At 38.9% G+C, this 26300-nt stretch overlaps 2 protein-coding genes across 3 annotated transcripts in view; one reads left to right on the top strand and one right to left on the bottom strand.

Annotated features, from left to right (window-relative positions):
* Positions 1-26300, top strand: part of LOC116292066 (alsin) — a 35887-nt gene that overhangs the window by 2320 nt on the left and 7267 nt on the right. Inside the window, exons 2-25 of the mRNA XM_089036322.1 lie at positions 1062-1158; positions 9555-9632; positions 10348-10460; positions 11517-11774; positions 12235-12347; positions 12742-12931; positions 13510-13633; positions 13803-13910; positions 14391-14522; positions 15078-15206; positions 15875-16015; positions 16447-16511; positions 17188-17331; positions 17803-17868; positions 18148-18244; positions 18841-19007; positions 19362-19473; positions 21245-21322; positions 22140-22264; positions 22926-23202; positions 23923-24080; positions 24691-24951; positions 25689-25737; positions 26018-26082. Coding sequence (XP_088892448.1) covers positions 1062-1158; positions 9555-9632; positions 10348-10460; positions 11517-11774; positions 12235-12347; positions 12742-12931; positions 13510-13633; positions 13803-13910; positions 14391-14522; positions 15078-15206; positions 15875-16015; positions 16447-16511; positions 17188-17331; positions 17803-17868; positions 18148-18244; positions 18841-19007; positions 19362-19473; positions 21245-21322; positions 22140-22264; positions 22926-23202; positions 23923-24080; positions 24691-24951; positions 25689-25737; positions 26018-26082 — 3147 coding nt within the window. The remainder of the gene's footprint in view (positions 1-1061; positions 1159-9554; positions 9633-10347; positions 10461-11516; positions 11775-12234; positions 12348-12741; positions 12932-13509; positions 13634-13802; positions 13911-14390; positions 14523-15077; positions 15207-15874; positions 16016-16446; positions 16512-17187; positions 17332-17802; positions 17869-18147; positions 18245-18840; positions 19008-19361; positions 19474-21244; positions 21323-22139; positions 22265-22925; positions 23203-23922; positions 24081-24690; positions 24952-25688; positions 25738-26017; positions 26083-26300) is intronic.
* Positions 24796-26300, bottom strand: part of LOC116292065 (frizzled-5) — a 28281-nt gene continuing 26776 nt past the window's right edge. For both annotated transcript variants that reach the window (XR_004196632.2, XR_004196633.2), the window contains exon 3: positions 24796-24933. The gene's annotated coding sequence lies outside the window, so the exon portion shown is untranslated. The remainder of the gene's footprint in view (positions 24934-26300) is intronic.

Here is a 26300-nt window from a genome sequence, read left to right as displayed (position 1 = left end):
TTTCAATAAAATTTTTGGTATAGGCGGTTATGAAATTAGAATAGGCGGTAAACCAGAAATCACTGGAGCCAGTCTCACTCTTCTCACAAAAATAAAAGAAGTTGTAGTTTCGCTTGCGTTGCAGTTTTTGTAGTACAGCAACAAAGACATTTTGCTACATTACATTTGGGAAGTGGCTGAGTAGGCAGCTGAGTCAGCAAGAGAATTGGGAATTGACTGAGTATGCGGCCGAATTAGCAAGAGTAGACGGTGGAATCTGTCGGTTGCCGGCTTCTATCAAGACAACCCCGTGCTATTACTTTGGAGGGCTTAAAACAAGGGCCGATTAGTTACCAGTCATGATCACAGGTCAAATTAGTTTTAGATTGGTCATACCTTATTTCTGGCTAAATAACATTACTGGTCCAAATGACCAGCAAGGCAAAATTTGACTGAACAAGTCTTATTTCTATACATTGTCTGATGTCTGGCCCTTATTTTAAGCCCTGTATTACCATCACACAGTCCTTGTGGATTCTCATTGTTTTTACCTACTTTACCATCACTAAAACAAATACCTTGAGACCTGGAAAACACAGGAAGCCCAATTCCATTAGGATGGATTTCAGATTTTATTTTAGACCTCTGATAGCCAATGAACATTTTTTAAATACAGTAGGTGTATATTTGAATGGTCTTATAATAATAATGATGATAATAATAATAATGATAATAATAATAATAAAAGTATTTATATAGTGCCTATAAAAAAATTCTAAGCGCTTTACAATTTCTACATAAAAATATATACATGTGCTTAAAATTATTTATATCAGTACAAAGAATAGTTAAAATAAGCTATAGTATATATCTAATATATTATATCTTATAATATATCTTTGTGTGCTTTTGAAATGTCTATGAAATGAATTGATTATATAGTGTCAGTAAAGTATTATTATGTTTTATTGTGTTATTGTGTTTTAAGTTTATTTTCAAAAGTAGTAATGTTTTTAGTCTCTAATTTGTGATGGTAGCACAAAATAGGCGGTATATGTAACGTGATATTTTAATGATTGTAGGTCAATACCTTACTGTGTTGATGGACTTAGAGGGACAGGAATTATCAAAATTGCTGCTGGAACATTTCATTCATTAGCTCTGACTGTATATTGTCAGGTAAGGTATTGTATGGTAGATTTACTGTAGCCTCATTTCAGCAGCATCTGGAATATTCACAAATACAGTAAAGTAAAGAATGCAGAAATTTTGAACAATGCAATTTGAAACTCCATGAACCTTTACTGGAACACATGAATATTCAATAGATAACCTGCACTAACAGCTCACGTGAACCTACCTCCCTTAAAATGAGCAGTTCTGTCAAATTGAAAAAACAGAAATGACAAGATGATATCAGCATTAGAAGGGAGATGGAGTTTAAGCTCATGATAAGCAAAACAGGAGAAATGGCATTAGATATGAATTTGAATGTTTTACAAGGATTTGCATGGGAAAATTAGCTGGATGGCAAAAACTTAGAAGCCAACACTTTTCCCATACAAATCCTTGTAAAATATTTGATTCTATATTTAATGTCATTTCTTCTATGGTAACCGGTCATGACGCCCCCTTGTCATGACGCCCCCAGCCATAACGCCCCCACGTATACCATGACGCCCCCAGTCTGTACTACCATGACGCCCCCAGCATAAACCATGACGCCCCTAGTCTCTATTAACTCTTATTTAATAAGAAGTTTAACGATAATAATATGGCGCTACAAACCCATGTAAATCGAACACTATTGGAGTTGTTTCATGGTCATTACGATTTTAAATAACTCGTTTCTACGCTTCGCGTATCCACGAGTTAAAAACGATACCTACCCGATACCTACAAGCTGGCGAACACTAAATCTCTGTAGTTAAGCAATGTACTTCTTGAATCTTATCATTTAATAATAGTTAGTTCCAGAACATGATATAGCTGAATTAGAAGTAAAAGAACATCATTCAGATGCATTAGGAATCCAACCATAATTCTAAGACATGTTCATCGATCAAAACTTTTATTTCGTGCGATCAAGTCACGCTGTTGTTACGAAGCACTCTCAACACGGCCCGTGATCGACATTTTGGAATGCCTTTATCGGCACGAGAAAGCTATAAAAAATTCTTCATATTTAAAGATCATCATTTCGGTGCATTTGGAATTCTAGAACATCATTTCACAAAGAACGTTAAAACTTTTTTGTAAGGATTGTTTTTGAGACTCGCACCTTTGTGTTTGTCTATTTCGATAGCTTTTTCAAGTGATTTCAGCAATCGCCGGTAAAGACAAAATATTTCTTCAAGGCATCTGTTTACAGAATAGGTTTTGAAATTACGAACAGAAAGTTGAATAAACTCAATCTCGGAAGTAAATTAGACAGTGAGTCGAGGAATCCAAAGTGATACCTCGCTGTATTCCCGGGTGTGTTACAAACGCGATGCGTCACGTCAACGTATCATTTGTATTTAGATTACAGTAATATCCAGAGTAATTCTCGGTTTTCACCCACGTGACTTGGTGCATGACAACGGTTGCTAACCGCCATATTGGTGCACAACATAGTGTAAACAAAAGAGATTCATCACAATCGAGCGACTAAAAGTCAATATTTTCAGCACATTTTCTATAATGGTTCTTTGTTTAATGGTAAATTGTCATACCAGGAGTGTTCGTGATAAGGGAATTTCCCTCTTTCGTGTTCCATCGGTTAGAAAAAGTCAAGGAGAGGAGGCAGAAGAGCTGTCGATTGAACGACGTAGAAAGTGGTTGGCCGCCATTAGCCATTAGTAGGGTTGGGTTATCCGAAGAAATCATCAACAGTGGGAGAATTTGCAGCCGTCACTTCGTTTCTGGAAAACCTGCTGCCAATTGGGATAAGTTTAACGTCGATTGGGTGCCTACATTAAATTTGGAAGAGACAACAGGAAAGAGCATTGTTCGAGTCAGCTGCAAAGGTAGCGAAACTGGATGAAGAAGGCGCTACAATCGACAATATTTCTTTTGACTCTCCTTCTTTAACTGAGGAAATCAGCCAGATCGCAAATGACCTTCAATCAGCGAGTGATAAATCAAAGTCGCACTGCCAAGATGGCGATTTATTGGACGGGATTACTTCGAAGCTGGAGGAACTTTGTAAGATCACTGACTCTAGCACACAAACAAACGAAGTTAATCCAGAAATGACCGAGTCAAGCACACAAACTGAGGAGTTAGATTATATGTTTTCTCAGCCAAAGAAAGCCCCTTTCGATCGCGAAGATATGCTGGAAGATGGGAAGGTACTATTTTACACTGGATTGCCTTCAGCTACTATTTTACAAGCTGTATATGAACATGTAGCCCCTCATGTGGCAAGAAAGTCGTTGAGCTTAACGAAGTTCCAGGAACTTGTCATGGTCTTGATGAAACTCCGACTTAATGTGCCATACTTGGATCTTGCATACCGTTTTGAAGTGTCTGCACCAACTGTCTCCAGGATATTTTTTACCTGGATAACAATCATGGACATACGACTCTCTCAACTAATATATTGGCCTGAGCGGGATGAACTATGGAGAACAATGCCTCAATGCTTCGAGTTTTCGTTTGGAAAGAAGACAACAGTGATTATTGATTGTTTTGAGGTCTTCATAGAAAGGCCTACCAACCTGCTGGCAAGAGCCCAGACCTTCAGCTCCTACAAACACCACAACACTGTAAAGGTATTAATTGGAATCACTCCACAAGGCACCATTTCCTTTGTATCAAAGGCCTGGGGTGGCAGAACATCTGATAAGCTCCTCACTGAAAACTGTGGTATTTTAAATAAACTTGTGCCTGGTGATCTAGTAATGGCCGACAGGGGATTTACAGTTCATGAAAGTGTGGCATTCAAGAGAGCAGAGCTTGTTATACCAGCGTTTACTAAGGGGAAGAGCCAGCTGGACCCCATCGATGTTGAGAACACCCGAGGAATTGCAAATGTCAGAATTCATGTGGAGAGGGTAATCGGTTTGCTGAGGTGCAAGTACACAATTCTGAAAGGGACACTGAGCACTGACTTTCTCATGAGCAATAAGGAACAGGTACCAGTCATTGATATCATTTTAAGGGTGTGTTCTGGTCTTGTTAACCTTTGTCCACCAATCATTCCATTTGACTAGATTATAAACATACTAATTATTACCAAAATTTAAGAATTTGAATTTATTTATAAAGATAAAAATGAAATACCAGGATATTCTTGTATTCAAAATGTCATAATGTATTGGTGACACAAGAAATATTTTTCTGCTTTGTTCCTGTCAGAGTAGCTATTTTATTTTTGGACATTGCTGATGAAAACTAGTGTATCTTAATTGTTTATTATTAATTCTCAAATTTACTACTATTTTGTTGCATTTAAAGCACAATAGAATGTAGTGGTCTTTTGTATCACCTATTTCAAAAAAACAGTTGTCACTGCCAAAGGCAATAGTCGATTCGAAGGTGTAATATATGAAAATAAACGCAAATAATCAAAGCCTTTAAAGTTCTTTCAGGCTACAAACAACACTGGATATCTCAAAACTCATTAAAAAAAAACAAAAAAAAAAACAAGTGATTGTTGGAACTATGAATAACCTATCACCTTTCTCCTTTAGCGATGACAACCTTTCTTAAATGAAATAGGTGTATAGATATGTTTTTGTGTAATGAATATTCTAGTGGATCGAAACCAACTGTTATTTGCTAAATAGCTACTATGATTATTAACAACTTTGTATTTCTTTCATGGTATTAATGCATTTGCTCTTCTAAAACAACATTACTGTTTCAAATAAAGAGTAGATGATGGCTAGTGAACACTAGCGTGTTCTAAACACATATTCTAAACTGATGGAAACATTGTAATTTTACCAATTTCCAAACACTGAGCCAGATGTGGGCGCATTTTGGGTATGTCAAATGTAAAGTCTCGTGGGCTGAAACCATAAACCAGACACGTAGCAAATGCTATGGCAAAGATTCCACAGTCACTCCCATTCAGTTGTTGCTGGACTGTTACATTTTCTATGCCTACATAGCTGTCTGCCATTAAACTCTCTACCTGTTCTTCAACCTCTTTGGCAATGATATCATGGTAGAGACTATCATAAAGGTTGACCATGCCTGGTCTACATCCAATAGAGCTTATACAGACCCAGTGCATATGTCCTGTATGTAATATTTGAACAAATTCTGAAGTGACAACATCAAAGTTCCTAATGGGGCCAAGGGTTGTTTTTTGAAAGCTCTCTATCAGAGGATTGACTTTCTGTAGATGTACTTGTGCTTTCTGAATTATTGTACAGTCCAGCCATCCAGTAGGTGAATTAATGATGTCAAAATGACTGTCATTGAGGCTACCAAGGGAAGCCCTCTTGTCTAAAACCCCTTTAGTCACTTGTGTTATTTTGACATCCGATTCATCATCACTGGAATCAATAATTGATGAATAACTAGTAGATACAGCACTAGCATTATTACCAATGATTGTACTTTCCTTTTTGTCCAATTTAGCTGCTTGCATTTGTGGAATACTGTTTTCACATTTTAATTGGCTTGTTGATGCAGCACTAACAGTGTTGGCTTTTGAAGAAGAAGAACAAGTGGTAGGACCAATAGAACTAGATGCAGTTACTTTGGCTGCTTGAGACACCTTGCAATTGCTGCACACCCACGTAGTTTGACTATTGTTAGGCATTCTTTTATAGTCCAGACACTGGAGATGGAAAAACTTTCCATTTTGGCAATTTTCACTGTGACATTTGAGAAGCCTTTCATTCATCATTGGTGATGAGCCACATACACAAATACTGTCCAGTTTCAAAGCTTGATCATTATGTGTGCACTTAGTAGAACTTGGCTTTGGTGCTTTTCTTGGCTTTTTGCATTGAAATTCTGCTAGCAAGCGGCAGTTAGGACAGTACCAAACATCAAGGACTGAATCTGATAAATGCAAACATGTCTGGTGAAATTCCTTTATTAGGCACTTTGGGTTACTGCAGTGAATAGTTCTTCCTTGAGAAGGCATTCCACAGTAACAAATACCAGAGGACTTGTTTGCTGGTTTTATTTCAGGTAAGTGCTGTTTTCTTGTATACCATCGAGCAAGAATCTCAGGTAGTATGCATGTCTGCCATACTTTTGTAACTTTGGGAACGATAGCTTCCCAGTGACTTGTTTCTGGGAGAATTCTTTCAATGAAGACTTGAGGTTTGTTTTCGCTGAATGCACACACGACAAAGTCACAAAATTGGCGACCAGTTATAGACAATTGTTGCTGCACTTGGTAATAATACTGGTGCTTTCTCTTTAGTCGAAATATTCCATTCACTTTCTCTAGGCAAGAACTTTTCTTAAGCACATAACTTTCAAAGTCCCAGTTTTCAATAATGTAAGGGCACTTTACTTCTCCACACCCATCACCACAACAGGAGCAGGAACAGAGGAAATCAGGTGTTGCATGCATCCAGGGATGTTGCTTATCAATGAAAACTCCACACTTTATCAGTACAAAATCTTTGTGGTTTGCAGACATGAGATGGTTGTAAGTCTCTATGGCTTTGCCTTCATTTTTGATTCCATGATTGATTGCTTTAGATTGCACACTAAACAACTGTGGATAGCAAATGTTTTTAATAAGTGAGATAGATGGTTGGTCAGGATTTGTATTGGCAACAGAATAACTCATTGAAGCCCCAACACGACCAGCTCTATGTTTAAAAAACGCAGTTCCTTTTGATTGATCCCTTGTTTCCTGTTCTATTAATTCTATCTCGGAATCAGAAAGAGATAGTTCGACTTTGCAGCACTTTTGTAACAGCTCTGGGTAGTTCAGCTTCAGATTCTCATGATTGTAAAGGGATGGTATCGTTAGAACACGCCGACTTTTTAGTACAAATTGATCAGCATAAGGAGCCACTAGAGAAAGAATGACAGGCTTTTTTTGGCTCTCATTTAGTTTTGCAAAGAAGGTTTTCATATCCGTTTCTGTAGGGGTGACATTTGGGACGGACTTCGTTTTCCCTACCGGAGTGCTAGTCGAAGGTTGTACACCATCAATTTTAACGTCTAATTCATCTTTCAACTTTCGAGCTGATTTAAAATTGATGTCTTCAACTTGAGCGTACGGTACTTCGTTTACGTAAGTTGGGAGTAGCCACGTACATTTCACTTCTGTGCAGGCCAACTTTCCATGTATACGATTCCACGCCTCAATATAGAACAGTACGCTCCCTACATGAGAGCAGCACTCTGCTAGACCTGCTTTGCAACCAAGGCAGTGGGCAGATATTATCGTTCCTTCTCCATTAGCGATAATCCAAATTGGTATTGGCGGTTCATTCATTCGCTGCGAATGACGAACTTTTCCTAACACCACGAACTTATTTCCAATGGCTTTTCCTTGAACGCTCGTTATGAAGCCCGATACCATTTGATTGTAACTCTCTAGACTCTTGAAAGCCTTGAACTGCCTTAAAGTATAGAAGCTGGTTTCCAGCACAAGATAAGAGAGAAGATCGGTGGCTTCGATCGGTGGCAGACATTCTGCATCTAACTTCTCGCCTTGTAAACACGCGGGGTCGACTCCAATACCTTCGATTTTTTTTAAATATCTCGTTCGAATGTGATTTTCAAGCTTTTTGGCGTATTCAGATAAGACAATTGAAGAGGTATCTTCAATTCTTTTCTGTTCTTGGGTTTCGTTTTTTGAAATATCGACGAGTAAATCCTCGGACATCGCATAATTCGAATCAAAACATAAGCGCACGTGTGTGATTTGACATATGCTAATGAGCTTCCTGTGCACCAATATGGCGGACACTAAGTTTTAATCCGCTCGTGACGTCACGTGAAAACCGAGAATATCATAGTTACATGTAACTACGATAATTCGGTATGCTCTTTTGACTTATTTTCCATTTTGTAGCTCTAGAATATCATTTTAATGTGAACTCTGAAATTCATCAGTAATGATTGTTTTTGAGACGCGGTTTGTGTTTCGCGTCACCAAGCGAAGACTTCAAACGCGGAGGAGTGTGTGACAACAACAGTGTAACGACTTGAATATGGCAAACTACCCGATTTATGTTAGCAATCTTTGCTTGCTTTCCGAAATAGTTATTAAAAACACACATGTTTCTCCTTCAAGAAAGTTTATATGAATAAGGAGGCTATTAAAGTAGAAGAAACGTTAGGGATGAGTCAAAAACTTTAGACGTAAACTATAGTTGCCGTGACGACATACCCAGCAGTGAAAAGACTTGTAAAGTGAGAACGGAAAACTACCCGAATTTCGTAAGAAATCTTTGATCATTTACCAAAATATTTAGCAAAAACACACATGTTTCAAAAATACGAATAAGTCAAAAACTTCTTACGCCTAAGAACTATTAGATTACAAGTCTGCGTACTACAACTGCTGAAAACAACTCAATCGTTCGAAAACAACTCGTTCGTTCGAATACCACTTGTTCGTTCGTGCATAGTTAATGGTCGTGTCAAAGGTTTTAATTCTTTTGCAATGTTTTTCTTACTTTATTCACCAGCACTCTCTTTCTTTTGTGGTATATTTTCAGTGTCAAACTTTTTGGACATAGGTTTCAGAACTTATGCGTAAGCGTTCTTACGGCAACTACGGCGTACTAACTGGAATTACGAATCATTTATTGGTCTTACGAAATTTTGTCGTCAACTTTTTTCTTTTTCGTTATTTTTTGTCGTTCTTGGATTTATACTATGAAATATTGTTAAACTTCTTATTAAATAAGAGTTAATAGAGACTAGGGGCGTCATGGTTTATGCTGGGGGCGTCATGGTAGTACAGACTGGGGGCGTCATGGTATACGTGGGGGCGTTATGGCTGGGGGCGTCATGACAAGGGGGCGTCATGACCGTAAACCTCTTCTATTAGTCAACATTTGGAGCTAAAACTTTGCCCTCTTACTAAATTTGAGAATTTTGGGTGCACGCAGGTGAGCAACTGTGAACTGGCCAGAGTATTTGTCTAAAGCACTAAAGGATCATGGTCATTGATTGGTGCTCCATTGAGTTTTGGGTGCTGTGAACTGGTCAGAGTACATGTATTTTTCTAAAGCACTAAAGGATCGTGGTCATTGATTGGTGCTCCATTGAGTTTTGGGTGCACATTGGAGATTGCTAAGTACTAAGGAAGCGTAAGAGTCGCTTGAGACATAGCCGAGTGCTATTCTAGCTTCTTGAGTGCTTAAGCAACCACATGCTGTAGAAATACGACATGCACTTGCTTATGGCTAAATACACCGCATTGAAATATGGAGACCAATTTGAATAACTATTGTTCTGGATTGACTAGCCTCTCTTACATGGGAAAACGATTTTACACCCCATCCCACCGTACTGTACACGGACATGAACCCCCCCCCCCCCCCCTTTACTGTTCATGAACATGAAGCTATTCAGTCTACACGTAGAAGAATGGTTACAGTATTTGAATTGGTCACTATATTTGGGTTCACTTTTCCATTTCTTACTACTAGGTGTTTTCATGGGGAGATAACTCCTGTGGTCAGCTTGGCCATAAGAAGACCATGACTGTCAAGCCAAGGAAAGTTAAGGTAAAACATGACTGTTGCCATCTCTCACACCTGGTTACAGGTATCTCAGACTCCCACACTCTTAAACACGAGCTCATTTCTCTTTAGATTATTCCATTGTCTAAAGTGAGCTCTTTTTTTTTTTTTTTTCTTAAAAACTTATTATCCTGTGCTCTCCCCAACTAAAAAATCTTCAAAGTATTCCTTAGTTAACATAATTTTCAAAGTTTTGTATAATTATGTTTCATACAGTAGCATGCATAATAGCCTCGCCCCTTATTTTGAATCTGATCATGCCATACTTTTGACAGTCCTTGTGCATCTCAAAAATACTTTATTGTTTCATTCTTTGTTTGTGTTTGTATTTATGTTTTACTAAATCAAGTTTCCAGTAATTGATACTAGAGTGCACGCACTAAACCCGTGAAACAAATACTAACTTTTAGTACTAAATGGTGATAAATAAACAATAGAAAACAAAGGATTCTGTATGAAATAGTACTAATTAGTACTAATTAATGTTAATGGATTTAATGCGTGCACTCTAACAGGTATTTCAGTACATTAGTTACTGTAGTGCATATGATTGCTTGAGCCTCCGGCCCACTATTTCAACCTTGATTTGTACCTTGACAGTTTAAGATGGATTTCATTCATTAATGCATAGAAAGGATTTTGACAAAAATCTTTATATTACTTTTATTTTATTTTTATTTTTTTGCTTTCTATGTTTTAGTGTTTTTCTGATGTTCTTATTTGGGATATTGCTTGTGGAAGTCATTACTCTTTATTCATTGGTGACATGGCTTTAAACAGACCTGATGTTTATGTCTGTGGAAGGCAACCAAGGTAATCAATTACTCCTGGGAAGGGAAGGTATTGGGGGATTTGCAGTTAATGTTTTAAAAATAAATGCAGCCCTCCCCCTTTTACTCAGTAAGAAAGTCATGACCCTCCTATTAAGTCAACAAGAAAGGACTGTAGCCAGATGCAAGGCAATTGTTTACTGAGGCAAATGAGAGGTTGGGAGCAACTAGGGGGGTTTGTGGGAATGCATCGCCTGGAAAATTTTGAAAATGAATTAAATTATCCCAGTCTCTCTAGTCTAGGTGCCAGCATTTGACTAAGTTTGCATACCAGTTTAGGATGTTTTAAAGTTGCATTCCATGGAATATCACACTTTAGGCACTGTGTTTTCAAGTACACACTTGAGCTTTCAGTAAAGTGTGTTTACTAAGAAAACACAAGAGTTAGGTATTCAATGTTGTTTTGTGAGAAAGCAATGTATAACTTAGTATTTAATCCCACTGCATTGAAAATAAATCTAGTATGCATTGGCTGATGGGAATGGACAGTGAATGACCACTGAATATACTTCTGATTGGCTGTAATTTCAATGGTGTGGGATAAAAATTAGTAATAATCTAAGAATATCAATTTGTAATGTGGGAAGCACGGGTGGCAAAAATCAACTACTAAATTATAATGGCAATCTTTGGGCTTTCACGTAGTTGGAGCCTAGCCCTGTTGTGATTCTCCCATGCTGAAATACAACAGTAAAAGCTTAATAAATATGTATACTAGAAAGTATGATTAACTTCTTCGATATTCCATGCCATGCCACTCGAAACCATCGTATAAATAATATCTATCGATAATCATATAATAATAATAATATAAATATTTTGCATCTTTACAAACAATGCTAAACAAAAGAAATAATACTAAAGAGAATAAAAGGTGGTATGAAATGGAAAATTTGTAGTTTTGATATTATACAGTATTACATGGCCACTTGGAGAAACGAATATTACCTTGTTCAAGTGTTGAGATGGTCACATCTTAGTGAATGAGTTTACATGTTGCTATTATATATCGAGCTAATATTTGTGTTCTTAAATGCAGTGAAATGCCAGCTATTGCAGCAGCACTCAACAAGATGCAAGGGGCAACAGGTTTTCCCTTATCAAAGGACGATACTGCCCTCAAAACTGCAGCCAAATCCAAACCTCCCCTGACACATTCCAGGTCCTTTGATGATGCAAAAGAGAGATCATTTGGAGCCGTACGAGTAGAGTTGGTCAGGTTAATAATGTTCAGGAAAGTGGGTAGTGTGAGGTGTGTCCTGGCTCAGAATGAACATTGCTGTTGTATTGCCGATGGGTGAGTACATGCATGTTGGACACTCTTTAGTTACTAGAAGTGGAAATAATATATTTATTGGACGAGGTCGAGCATGATAAATAATTATTAAGAATAAGGTGGGAAGGCAAAATATTTACAGGGAAACTAGATGCAATAAATAAATAGACTGTGTTTTACGAGGGAAGCACTTAATAGATGAATACAGGGTAAGTATATCAGTGATATAGGAATCAAACACACAAACACATTTATTTTATAACTAGGATGGTATGGGCTCGATGATTGGTCAAAAACTGTGCTTTATTAGTAAATGGAGCACAGTGCTGACGCCATCAGCCCACTCAAAGTGCTGCTAGATCCAGCAACTGTCTTTCTCTTTGCGTAATAAATTCAATACTGTAGTGAAGGAGCCTATGGAGATTTTGAGTAGCACTAGTTTACTATATTTACATTCATTAATAGCATTTCATGTTTTCAGTGATGCTACTGGTGTGTTGCATGTGTTAGGGGAGCTTTCTGGTGAGGAAAGACTGTTTTATTACCAGTTGGCTTTGATATGGCAAGCGGTATTTGTTCCTGTTATCCAGTCAGGTAATGCCCCAATTATTTAACAATTATTGAGTGATTATCGGTGAATATTTATTGAGCCACTAGTCTTCAAGCAGAGAGACTGAGGCTTAGGGGAATAATTGTTTCAATGGGAATAGATATAAACACTTTTTAAAAGCATCTCGTTAATAGCAATCGTGAAACTTCAGTTGACAAGCAAAAAAATTCTTCAAAACTAGTGAAAAATAATTGCAAATATAACCAAGTAGTAGATAAATATAAAAAATACTTATCTTTCCTGAGAAGGTTTGCAAAAGGTCAAGTGAAATACAGGGAAACGATGAAAATGTTAGGCGTTATAGGCACTTGAATTTATAATACTCATATAAATCTACATCTCCTACATTTCTCTGATAATGGTTTTTTTGATGTGCAGAATTTTGGTCGCTGATGGTTCCTCAAGAGAGTGGGACAGTCTTGGTTCCAGTTGTGCAGGGATACCTGCATCTAATGAAATGTGTGTCATCTAGCATGGTATCTCTCACTCAAGTCATCCAGGATGTTGAGTCAATGGATAAACTATTTGATACTTGTCTGTCAGAAGAATTTATTACAGCATTTGAGAGGTTTGTTTAGTATTTATTCTTGGATGAATGGGTGAGGGTAAGGGTTGTTGGTAGGTTGTCAGTAGGGTGTTGGTAGGTTGTCAGTAGGGTGTTGGTAGGTTGTCAGTAGGGTGTTGGTAGGTTGTCAGTAAGGTGTTGGTAGGTTGTCAGTAGGGTGTTGGTAGGTTGTCAGTAGGGTGTTGGTGGATTTTCAGTAGGGTGTTGGTGGGTTGTCAGTAGGGTGTTGGTAGGTTGTCACTAGGATGTTGGTTGGTTGGCAGTAGGGTGTTGGTAAGTGGTTAGTAAGGTGTTGGTGGGTTGTCAGTAGGGTTTTGGTGGGTTCTCAGTAGGGCATAGTAGGGTGGTCAGTAGTGTGTTGGTGGGTTGTCAGTAGGGTTTTATTAGGTTGTTAGTACGTTATTGGTAAGTTTTCAGCAGGTTGTCAATATGGTGTTGGTAGGCTGTCAGTAGAGTGTTGGTGGTTTGTGCGTAGGATGTTGCTAGGCCGTAAGTAGGTTGTTGATAGGTTGTTAAAGTTCGAAATGACACATTTTGCCAGTCCTTTTATTCAATATTTTATTTCATTGCTTGTTCATCAGATATTCAGAGTTATACAACAATGCAGTAGCATATGGAGTGTTCATGTTATTCACCAGTCTTGCAGGAGATGTTGGCCCACAGTGTAAAGCAGTTCTACGAGACCTGTTAGAAGATGCTGATAAAGTATGATTAAATTCGCAAGTTAAATTACCTTACATTGTTCTATCATTTTATTGTTTTTTCTGCTCTGCTCTCCTCGGTTTTGTTCTATTTTGCTTTGTTTTGCAGTGTGTTGCTCTAAATAATGTTTAGGATGGATGTAAACCTAACCTATTTTATATCTCACACACAGGACTTCATTGGCTTCATCGATGCATTCCAGTGGGTTGCTCGTGTACCACTTATCAGGATGCAACACTATGTTGCTCTTACTAGTAAACTGCTCACTCTTTTAACACAGGTAAGGAACATATTTAATGTCAGTTTAATCAACGGTGCATGTTTTACCCCCTTCTGTCTATACCTGCTCCAACCAAGCCACACTTGCTCCTTAAAACGGGTTTGTGAGGTCGCAGAATATGACCCTCTTAGCAGGCAGCACACTAACCAACCAAGCCACACTTGCTCCTTAAAACGAGTTTGTGAGCACACTGAGGATCAAACTATAGACCTCTTGCTTAGCAGGCAGCACACTAACTAACCAAGCTACACTTGCTCCTTAAAACAAATATCACGGTGAGGTCACTGAGGATCAAACTATGGACCTCTTGCTTAGCAGGCAGCACACTAAACTACCAAGCCACTTGCTCCTTAAAACAAGTGTGTGAGGTCACTGAGGATCAAACTATGGAACTCTTGCTCAGCAGGAGGCACACTATGCAGTTTATAATGTTTCTGTGTTACATTTGGTACTAATACAGTGTACTCTCACCCTACTTAGGAGCATCCATGGTACTCCAAGCTTAAACATATTGCATCAATGTGGCATACACTGATCTGGCAAGACGAGAAGAGATACTTGGTAGCAGAACAGACCAGGCAGTTTTGGGAAGACTGTCCCTCTAAAATAACTGTGAGTGTTCACTTACTGATGAATATTGATATTTGGGTCAAGGGTGCTGCAATCTTAATAAAAAAGAGTTTTGCATAAAAGAAATATGTGCTTACATTTGTATTTCAAGCAATAGAAGCCATTATTTAATATTTTTCTTTAGGAATGATACATTCCATTTCATTGCATTGCATTGCATTGCATTGCATTGCATTGCATTGCATTGCATTGCATTACATCTTTATTCACATTTCCTTTTATGTTAGATTACATTAAATTATATATTTAGATCATTGAAAAGAAAGAAAATACGAACAATTGTGCATCATTATTATGGACTTTTTAAAGTTAACAAGCTTTTTAGCCAATCAGAAAGCGTGTTAGGGGCCGTTCATTATTTTACGGGCATGTATTTTTTTTACATGCCCCGATGTTAAAACAGGAGTGTCCCCCTTAAATTTACGTGCCCCCTCCCCTAAATCTCACCACCTCCCACATCCCCCCCTCCCCCATGCTCATAATTAACGGATGTAGTTTCAGTTTTAAATCTATTGCCATTTTTCTTGATTTCTTTAGGAAATCTTCAAGGTTTCTAATCGACGACTCCTCAGAAGCAGCAAAACCCACCCTCTCTACCCCTCTAAGTCAGCACGGTTTTCTAGTCCAATGTATGTGCTGTTCGATGACTACTTTGTCCACGTCCAGGTAAGGTTGACATGACCACGTTTTCATCGTTCCCTGCATTTAACTTTACCTTTTTCAAGCCTCCTTTCCAAAAAGCAAATGTAATGTAATGTAATCTCCCATGATATAATCTCTATTGTACTTTTCTATACATATGTGTTTTTTGTTAATATGTTAACCATTTTTTTTCTTTTTCCTAAAACTCCAGAAACCTTGTAACTGTGTAATCTCCCACGATGAGCCTAGCTCTTGGAGAGAACACAGAGAGTCAATATGTTTAAATAAAATTTTAAAAAAAGCAAATATTCTTCTTAGTTATTTATCGGCTACTTGGAAGTGTTTTCAATATTTCTTTTCCGTAAACGAAATGCTTTTAAAGTGCCTATCAAGCCTACAGGATCTCTTCCTGATTTCAAAGCCCTTGTAAGATCTTGTAAGATAAATAAGAATGGCCTTTACTTTCTTTTTGATATCTCTTTACGTTGCCGAGATCAGTTCAATAAAGAAATCACGAAATGATGACGTAAATCCTTGAAAAAAAAGGCAAATCATCAAATGGAGAATATCTCTGTGAGAATTAGCTCAAAATGCCCGAATCTTATATTGGTTATTGTTCGCTATGAACACCAATAGTTTCAGTCATTTTGAACTCTGATTCTACAGATTTGCTGACCACATTTCATTCATAGTCCCACAAGAATTACCAAGCACTACCTCTGAATACATTATGGGCTGTCAGCGTGGAGAACTCAGAGAGTCTAATCAATGCTATAAAGATCATATCACCAGAGGAGACACTACTAGTGTGTGCACCATGTGCTGAGGACAAGGTTAGTAACAGCCCTGATAGACTATCCCTGGGACAAGGGTCTAGTCAAGGGTGGATGGGTGGGTGGATGGATGGTGGGGGGGGGGGGGGGGGGGTAATATCATATCACCAGAGGAGACACTACACTAATATAGATAACGATCAAGATAAAGCGTTAGTAACAATAAGTCAAATCTTTGCAGTTATTGTAAAATTGCATTACAATGAAACCCCGCTCAACGGCCACCCACTTATTACTGCCAACCAGTTATTACGAACAGTTCCCGACCAAATACCCATGCATTTTCTATTAAATTTACCCGCTTAATACGGCCAAAACGGCCACTTTGGCCTCTTCCATTGGTGGCCGTATTAACCAGGTTCCACTGTACTAACGTTTACTGTTGATTGATGTAATACTAGAAATGAAAAACGAAATCTTTTATTTTGTAGGCTGACTGGCTACTGACTATCAATCAAGCAGTAGCCAGGGTTATCTCAAAGACCAGTACATACAGGTATAGTTTATTGTCATCGTAGCCACTAGTACGGTTAATCTGGTTTTATCCGCACCACGTTTTACCTTCAGAACCATTTTTCCCCTCGTAAAAATTATCTATTACACTGTCCAAGTGTTTGCTACGGCCTTGCACTACTTTGATACACATATCATAATCCCAACATCTCCGTTACTTCTACCACCAACACTCTCACAGTAACACCCAAAAGACTAGCAGCATGAACACTATCGCTAATACTACCAAACCTAACACGAATACCACCACTACCACCAACGACAACACTACCGCTACTACTAGACTTGCTCCAAGCTGACCTCTCTGAGATTCACCGAATCACGAACAAAGCAAGTAAAAAAAGCGAGGGTCGAAATAGAGAGAGGTCGACTTGTTTCTGTAGAGGGTTTGGACCATCACGTGCCGGCGCCCATAATACAACTTGGACTTCCTGTGGTTAGATGCCAGAACTATAAAATCCCTTTGCTCTCTAGAATTGAATTCTTTCTCATGTAAAACGATTTTATCGTTCCTGCCATCTGCCTGTGCTCTATTGAGCGCGCGTGAAACTACTACGGAGACGAAGGACTTCATTAGCATGTAAACAACTATTTAGTTAAATTTTCATCTACCAAAGGAAAGGTATACCCCCATGTAATAGTTTAATGTTTTCTCGTAGACTGGGTAAAGAGGCTGTGAACATGACAACTGGTAACCTACCTGCAGCAACAGCACGTGAAGCCACCTACACATTCACACAGGATACACGCTACAAGACAGCCACTTACACTGGAATGTGGCTGAATGGTAAACCGCATGGAAGGTGAGTTGATTCTGTGTTGGTGTTATGGGTGATGTGCTGGTAAGATAGCCGGCCTCGTAACCCGATCTACAACTTATCCCTTGCACTATCTGCACTATTTGAAGTAAATTTTTTTTTTCAGGCTATGTGGCGCAATGTTTTCGTAGTCATTGTAGTGTTAATTCAATAAATTCGTAGTCTATTGGAAAAAACCTTGGGCGTGTCAGAAGGCCAAGCCTGTTAGTGTTTGGATGGGTTGTCAAAGAATGTGGGAAGGCACGGTTGTCCCATCCCTTCCCGTTCTCCCTTTCTTTACTTCTCCCTTTATTCCTTTCCTTTCCATTCCTTTCCTTTATTTCCCTTTCCTTTCCTCCTTTACCTTCATCGTCTTTCCTCTTTACTTTCTCTTCTCATTACAGGCAAGCATAGGTGCGATAAAAGCATACAAGCGAAGATCTAAGATATTAAAAGCATTTCTTTGTTTTTGTCTAGAGGTGAGATGGTGTGGACTAATGGTAGGCGTTACACTGGGGAGTTCAACCAGGGATTACACGATGGGTGAGTTAATAAAATGGAAACATAGTTACTAATCGACATTTAGACCCAAATCTTTCATTTCCGGTTACGACGGCATTCCGATGGTGAGACAAAAGATACTAATCGACATTTAGGCCTGCTTAAAATCTCCCATTTCCGGTTACGAGTGCATTCCGAGGGTAAAACAGAAAATACTAATCGACATTTAAGCCTTCTTAAAATCTCCCATTTCCGGTTACGACGGCATTCCGAAGAAAGGAAACATTTAGAGCACATCTAATGCTTGTTATTGTTCTGTAGGGATGGTGTCATGGTGTTTCCTGTGAACCCAGAGAATCCAGCCGAGAGATATGAAGGTCAGTGGTTGAGCGGCAAGATGACAGGGTATGGGAGAATGAGGTAAGTAATAGTAGCAAGACATAGTTGAGACAAAAGGCCTTCAAGATAACATTGTCAAAGCGTTATTTTTCATGCGCGCCTCGCCGCATGGGCTCGCATCGCATCATTTCTAGGTTTTTCGTTTACTAACCTTGTAGACGTGCTCGTGAGAAAAGGAATGTGATTATGCTTTGTCATTAGACCGCGTCGTCTTTTGCTTTTTTAAAAGTTGTCTAATGCGGCACGCGGATGACAAAGATGAAAACCCGGTTTGTATTAGCTACGAAAATCACAGTTGTTTACGTCGGTCGAACACGGACACGGTAACGCCCGTGCTGTACTTTCTCCATCACAAAGATCTATGACAATTCAATATGTATTTTGTACTAGATATACCAATGGAGACACGCACACGGATAACATGCGGCACGGACACGGTAACGCCCGTGCTGTACTTTCTCCATCACAAAGATCTATGACAATTCACTATGTATTTTCTACTAGATATACCAATGGAGACACGCACACCGGATAACATGCGGCACGGACACGGTAACGCCGTGCTGTAATTCTCCATCACAAAGATCTATCACATTTCAAAATGTATTTTCTACTCGATATACCAATGGAGACACGTACACGGGTCACTGGTTGGATAACATGCGGCACGGTCATGGTATGATGAAGTGCGGCGCACTATCCTCTTCTGCTGCTAGTGTGTATATTGGGGAGTGGATGTACAACAAAAGACATGGCTATGGAACCTTGGACGATGTTCTCAAGTAAATAGATATGAAATGATATTCCTTTCCTTTCCTTCCATTTAGTCTGGTCCACATCCTTCACCTTCCTGTCCTTCCTTCCTCCTTCCTTTCCTTCCCTTCCTTCCTTCCTTTCCTTCCTTCTTCTTCTCTTCGTTCTTTCTTTCTTCTTCTTTCTTTCTTTCTTTCTTCTTCTTCTTTCTTTCTTTCTTTCTTTCTTTCTTCTTTCTTTCTCTTTCTTTCTTTCTTTTTCTTTCCTTTCTTTCTTCTTGTCTTTTTTCTTTCTTGCCTTCATCTTCCATTTACTTTCTTCTTTTACTTTTACCCTCCAGACATGTTTTATCTCGGGTTTTTTGGTGCTTTTTGTCGTAACAGGGGCGAGAAGTACATGGGAATGTGGGAGAATGACTGTCGACATGGTTCAGGAATCATCGTCACTCTAGAAGGCATCTACACACAGGGCAACTTTATCCAGAACAAACTAATGGTAAATAACATTTTGATTTTAAAAAAAACATTTACTAATCAAATACAGTTACATAGCAAGCCTTCAAAAACACACGAATAGTTCACGAATAATTCATAAGACTTTGGTCCAATCCTATATTTGAAGCCTATTCTATGAAGATGACTTTATCAGCGATAAAGATGAATCCAACTTTCTTGGTCCTAATACTTGATAAGACATTCCTGCTCATTAAAAGACAATTCTTTTACAAAATAGTGCATTACCATGGGTTTATTACAGGGTTCGTGCTACTTCTTAAGCTCCTTGAAGAGTGCTAGAATTTAGAATCCATTCTTTAAGAAGCCCTCGAATAGAGAATATTCTTAGAAAGGTATTCGTAAATGGCAACCGTAATAGACCTTTTTTGGCTTGGGCATAATGTTGTCCCATTTCAGACCACGTGTCATTCCCTAGAGTATTCTTTCTTTGTTTAATGGTTACGCATGAGAAGACACATGAATATGAATACACTACTGAAACAAAGAATCTTATTCTCAAGAGAATGACATGTGGTCTGAAATGGGAAAACATTACGACCAAGTCGAAAAGGTCCGTTGTAAGTTGTCAGTCCAGGAAAAAATAAATAGTCACTTAGATCGGTTACTTTTTTTCGATTTTTATTTTTATTAAAGCAATAGTTTAAATAGGGACTCAATTTTATTGATTTAAGTGGTGGGTACTGGTGGGTACTTGGATCCCCTTATAATAAATTTTGTTTCAACCCTCGGGTCCCTTATGATAAATTTTGATTCAACCCTCGGGTCCCTTATGATAAATTTTGATTCGACCCTTGGGGGCCCTTATGATAAATTTTGATTCGACCCTCGGGGGCCCTTATGATAAATTTTGATTACACCCTCGGGTTCCTTATGATAAATTTTTATTAGACCTCGGGGGCCCCTATGATAAATTTTGATTACACCCTCGGGTTCCTTATGATAAATTTTGATTCGACCTCGGAGCCCCTTATGATAAATTTTGATTACACCCTCGGGTTCCTTATGATAAATTTTGATTCGACCCTCGGGTCACTTATGATAAATTTTGATTCAACCTTAGGACCCCTTATGATAAATTTTGATTCGACCTCGGGTCCCTTATGATAAATTTTGATTCGACCTCGGGTCCCTTATGATAAATTTTGATTACACCCTCGGGTTCCTTATGATAAATTTTGATTCGACCCTCGGGGGCCCTTATGATAAATTTTGATTCGACCTCGGGGGCCCTTATGATAAATTTTGATTACACCCTCGGGTTCCTTATGATAAATTTTGATTCGACCTCGGGGCCCCTTATGATAAATTTTGATTACACCCTCGGGTTCCTTATGATAAATTTTGATTCGACCCTCGGGTCCCTTATGATAAATTTTGATTCAACCTTAGGACCCCTTATGATAAATTTTGATTCGACCTCGGGGCCCCTTATAATAAATTTTGATTCGACCTCGGGGGCCCTTATGATAAATTTTGATTCGACCCTCGGGTCCCTTATGATAAATTTTGATTCGACCTCGGGGCCCCTTATGATAAATTTTGATTCGACCTCGGGTCCTTTATGATAAATTTTGATTACACCCTCGGGTTCCTTATGATAAATTTTGATTCGACCCTCGGGGGCCCTTATGATAAATTTTGATTCGACCTCGGGGGCCCTTATGATAAATTTTGATTCGACCCTCGGGTCCCTTATGATAAATTTTGATTCAACCTTGCAATTGTACCTAACATTTTATCATTTGCTGCAGGGTACAGCACAGTTGGTGTGCGATGACAACACATTCTTCGATGGCGAGTTTGCAGGTCATTGTCAATTAGCAGGAAAGGTACTGTATACAATTATATAAAGCTCTTCAACTGTCGGAGTTTCAGTCTCTCCCCGTTCCCCCCTTCTACTCTATTTTGTACTCCTCGAGGTTCTGTAACTTCAGATATAAAAAGAAAAGGAACTTTCATGATGCGAGGGTCTTTAAGGGTTAAAGAAGGCAACTGATTAGTATTGGTAATCGTATGGATTAGAGCAGTTTTCGTATGACCGTGAAAAGCTCACTGCACGAACACGGTCGTGACGCGGCAAGGGATACGCCAAACCAATCACTTTGCACGAGAACTTACTCTCCATCCAATCAAATACCCGGAACATGGCATGAACATGGCGTGGACACGGTCACGGCAATGCCAGACCAATCACATTGCGCGTGAAGAAAATCAGCCAATTCAGCTAACTGCACTGAGCTTTTCACAGTCATACGAAAACTGCTCTATGAATTTATTTCATTTATATATTAAAATTATAGATTATTTCACGAGTTTTTTCATTGTTTTGAAAATCTCCTACTAAAACATTTATTTTCTCATTATTCACTACACTCAATTCAAAACCAAGGAACTAACACGGTTTTTTTGTTACTGTTACGTAACAAAGTGCTGTTGTTGAAGGAATGTGCATATTCGGAAACAATTTAGGAATGATTTTCTCAAATATATCTCGAAAATAAAGCGACTTAAAATGTGTGTTTTTTTTATATTAATTCTGGTTCGTTTTTGTTTTTGTTTTTTTTTCGTCGCAAACTTCCGACCTTCGCAATTAAAACGTCGCATAAATTTCATGCAATGAGATAGTTCTTTCTATTTCTTTGTCAGGGAACCCTTACATTACCTAATGGTGATGTGATTGATGGTGCCTTCACCGGTCAGTGGGGTGATGGTATCAAGATTAATGGCACTTACTTGAAGCGAGAGTCTGACAGTAATTCCAGAAACAAGAGGTAAATAATACAGAAAAAATAATGAAAAATAGAACTTTTTTTAGTTGATCCACACTTTTTCGTACTGCAGTATCGTATCTACGGGTCTTGCCAAGGGTGTGCATTCTGTAAGACAGTTCCCTGCGTTTCCCACTCATACGATAACCATTCCTATGGAAAGCCATTTTAATGTTACGGCATGTCGTATTTTGTACGTAGCTGTATAAGTCAGCACAGTGGGAAACCCAGTCATACGATAAACATTCTTATGAGAAGCCATTTATATGCTATGGCATGTAGTACTGTATATGTGCTGTATAATTAGTCAGCACTGTACGTTTTCCACTCATACGATAAACATTCTCATGGGAAGCCATTTATTTATATGCTACGGCATGTTGTACCGTGTACGTACTGTAAGTCAGCACTGTACGTTTCACACTCATATGATAAACATTCTTATGGAAAGCCATTTATATGTTATGGCATGTCGTACTGTATATGTGCTGTAAGTCAGTACTGCATGTTTCCCTCTCATACGATAACCATTCTTAAGGGAAGTCATTTTACAGTAAATGTTACGGCATGTCGTACCTTGTACATGCTGCAAGTCATGTACCTGCATGTTTCCCACTCGTAAAAAAAACTAAAAATAAGGAAAACCCCATTATTTTTGGCACAGTGTCGTTCCTGAGGTCAAGCCTATAGTGTCACCTGATCGGAAGTGGACAGCTCTGTTCAGGCAGTGTCGGGAGGCACTTGGTTGTCATGGTGATCGTGACGCTGACCCTCAGATTGTCTGGAAGTGTTTATCAATGGCATTACTGAACGGTCACCACGTCAAACTACCACGGACTGAACAAGACATTATGCAGGAATTACTAAACGTCAATAATGAGATGGAAAGAACAGGAAGACATTGTCTTGATAATAAGGCATTACAGAATTATCTAGCCAAGGTCAGTTAGTTGTGTCAAGGACCATTTTCGAGTTCTAAGTTACCGCTGTGTTCCTTGTTTGCAGACTCATTTACTCAGGGTTAGCCTCGTATCAGTGTCTAAATATTCACAAATACCGTAAGTAAAGATTCCACAACTTCAACAATACAAACACTTTGAAATTCCACAGATCTTCACTGGAAAACATGGATATTCTGCACAAAGTCGAGGCTAACCCTGATCAACAGAGAACTTGAAACTGGAGTATCGTAGATAGAGCATTCAACGTTACAGCCTTGGCAATTAAGGCTGGAGTAGGGTACTGTGCATTTGCCTCTCACCTCTGGGGTCTCTAGTTCGATTCCTGAACTCAGCATTCCATGTAGAGTTAGTTGTGTCTTTGCCTAGATTCAAGGTTGTTTTTTTTATCGAATCTTCCCTTTTTATCGGATCGGACCACCATGCTTTCCCGTCTGCTTTGCCTGATGATGATACGTGTCAACCATTCCGAGGTTAAGGAAAATACTGGGTCGAGTTTGCATTTCAGTGCATTGTGGGGCTGTTTTAGGGAACGAAATATCCGCCATCTTGGAAATATGTCTCCTACAAAAGTCCCACAATGCACTGCAATGCAACTCGACCCAGTTTTTTCCTCAACCACGGAATGGCTAATAAAGCATCAGCTTCCTGTAAGTCCTCTGCTCCTGATAATCAATAATGTCAATGTATCATTTATTTAAGGCCTTTGAAATCAACTATCATCCACTGGGGCAACTAGTGACGAATCTTGTAGATGTGTACAGGGCTACCTATGTGGGTATGGGTACCCATAGACGATTATTACCTCATGCGGTACTGGAGGCTAAGTCTATCATACACAGACTCTATAATATTATACGGTGAGTTTGTGAGTATGAATCTTGTAGACATGTACAGGGCTACCTATGTTGGTATGGGTACCCATAGACGATTGTTACCTCATGCGGTACTAGAGGCTAAGTCTATCATACACAGACTCTATAATATTATACGGTGAGTTTGTGAGTATGAATCTTGTAGACATGTACAGGGCTACCTATGTTGGTATGGGTACCCATGGACGATTATTACCTCATGCGGTACTAGAGGCTAAGTCTATCATACACACACTCTATAGTATGCAATCTCGTTTGCTTAGTTAAAGCAATTAGCCTTTCATGAGATCATTTTTTCGAGGCATAAATTTTATCGTATTCATTATGGATAAAACATTGATTCTCATTTATTTCTCCATCCATCCGTCTCTCTCTCCCGCCCTCCTTCCATGCATCCCTCCCTCCCTCTTTCCCTCCCTCCCTCTTTCCTTCCCTCCCTCTTTCCTTCCCTCCCTCCCTCCATCTATCCCTCCCTACCTACCTCCTTCCATCCACCCATCCAACCAACCGTTATTTCATTCATTTATTCTTTATTCTTTTTTTCTTTTTGAACTATCTATTCTTTGATTGATCCTTCTTTTTTTTTCCTCACTAGCCTTCTTTTCGTCGACCTACCAAACGAGGAATACGTACACCTCGATAAAGACTCTTTTGGCGGTGTGTCCAACATCCACACTGAGATCTCTACATCAAGCAGTGCCTTACTTCATCCCATTATCCTTCCTTTGCTATACCCTCCATTGTTTACCCTCTACGCCCTCCACAACGAGCGCGCTGACAGCGTCTATTGGGAGAGGTTATTACAGTTGAACTGGAGGTCGGATCTTGCCTTGATGACCTACGTCGGGGTCAAAAGGTAAGTGTTCGGTTACGGGAAAGAGTAATGCAAAGCACAGTAAAACAGAGCAGAAGAAATCAGATTTAACGTGTGATTCACCACAGGGAGCCCATGCTTGTTTTTCCAGTATACATATATTACACTAAATGTATTTGTTACTGCGAACTTGGTAGTTACAAGCTGCACGCTGATTGGTTTCGCTCGTTGCCGTCAATCAAAAATAATCAGTCGGTACCTTTTATATTCTTGACTAGCGTCAAAAAAACAATTTCACATTAAGCCGTTGAAATGTCTCAGTTCACGAAATATCGAAAACTTTTGTATCCGCAAATTTTTTTTACGGATACGGGTTGCGTCCACACGTGTCCGCAAATTTTTGTGTCCGTATCCCCAAATTTTACGAAAACGGATACGTGTGGACGGTGAAAACGATTCGAATACGCTGCGTGTGGACGCAAACATTTTCGTATCCGCAAAAAATAATTTGCGGATACAAAAATTTCCGGATACGTATGGACGGGGCCTTAATAAATCACTATTTCCCGGAAATTTTGGAACTTTTTTTTCAAATAGCGAGGAGTGGACACTCCAACTAAACTAAACCTCCAAAGGAAAGGGAGAAAATTTCCTATTTTCAAAAAATCTTTGAAATTTTTGTTTTGATGCAGTGATAAGCACCATATTGATGTATTTTTTCCTGGTAATAATAAGAGCTTTCATTTTGACTGTGTCTGTCTGTCTGTCTCTCTTTGTAGACAGTTCTGGCTTGCAACCGAGGACGAGACTAATGATTATAATGACGAGGTAATATAGCTATTAATTTATGAGCAATAGACTTCGTTCGTTCGTTTGTTCGTTCGTTTGTTCGTTCGTTTGTTCGTTCTTTCGTTTGTTCCTTTCGTATTTTTTTGTTTTGTTTCTTTGTTAGATCGATTCTGGATTTTGTTTGTTTGTTTGTTTGTTGTTTTTTCTTTGGTTCAATCTTTTAATTAGTTTGTTCATTTATTGTTTGTTTATTTATTTATTCGTCTGTTAGTCTGTGTGCCTAGCTCTATGTTTACGTGTTTTACATCATTTTTCTCAGATAATGGGAGAGAATCGCGAGGCTCACCATTACGTCACGGCCATAGAAGCACTTCAGCAAATGAGGTTAGTTTTTTACGGCTTCAAGTTATCCTTTACTATCTTACTTTGTTTACCGTAATATGTTCACCTGCATCATTCTGTCTCTCAAAGCGCATTTTGCCAAAGCGACGCGACCTCTGAAAGATGATGACACGAACAAGTTTGTTTTTCCACAGGCAACCCAGTCGCAAAAATAGACGTACTTTTCAAAGTACTTGCTTAGGCTGCCTATGGTTTCTCAT

Source organism: Actinia tenebrosa, unplaced genomic scaffold (assembly GCF_029948245.1).
Source record: "Actinia tenebrosa isolate PJP-AT-01 unplaced genomic scaffold, QUT_ActTen_1.0 PGA_scaffold4__44_contigs__length_22323623, whole genome shotgun sequence".
In the NCBI taxonomy this organism is placed as follows: domain Eukaryota; kingdom Metazoa; phylum Cnidaria; class Anthozoa; order Actiniaria; family Actiniidae; genus Actinia; species Actinia tenebrosa.
This window is presented reverse-complemented; position numbering and strand designations above follow the sequence as displayed.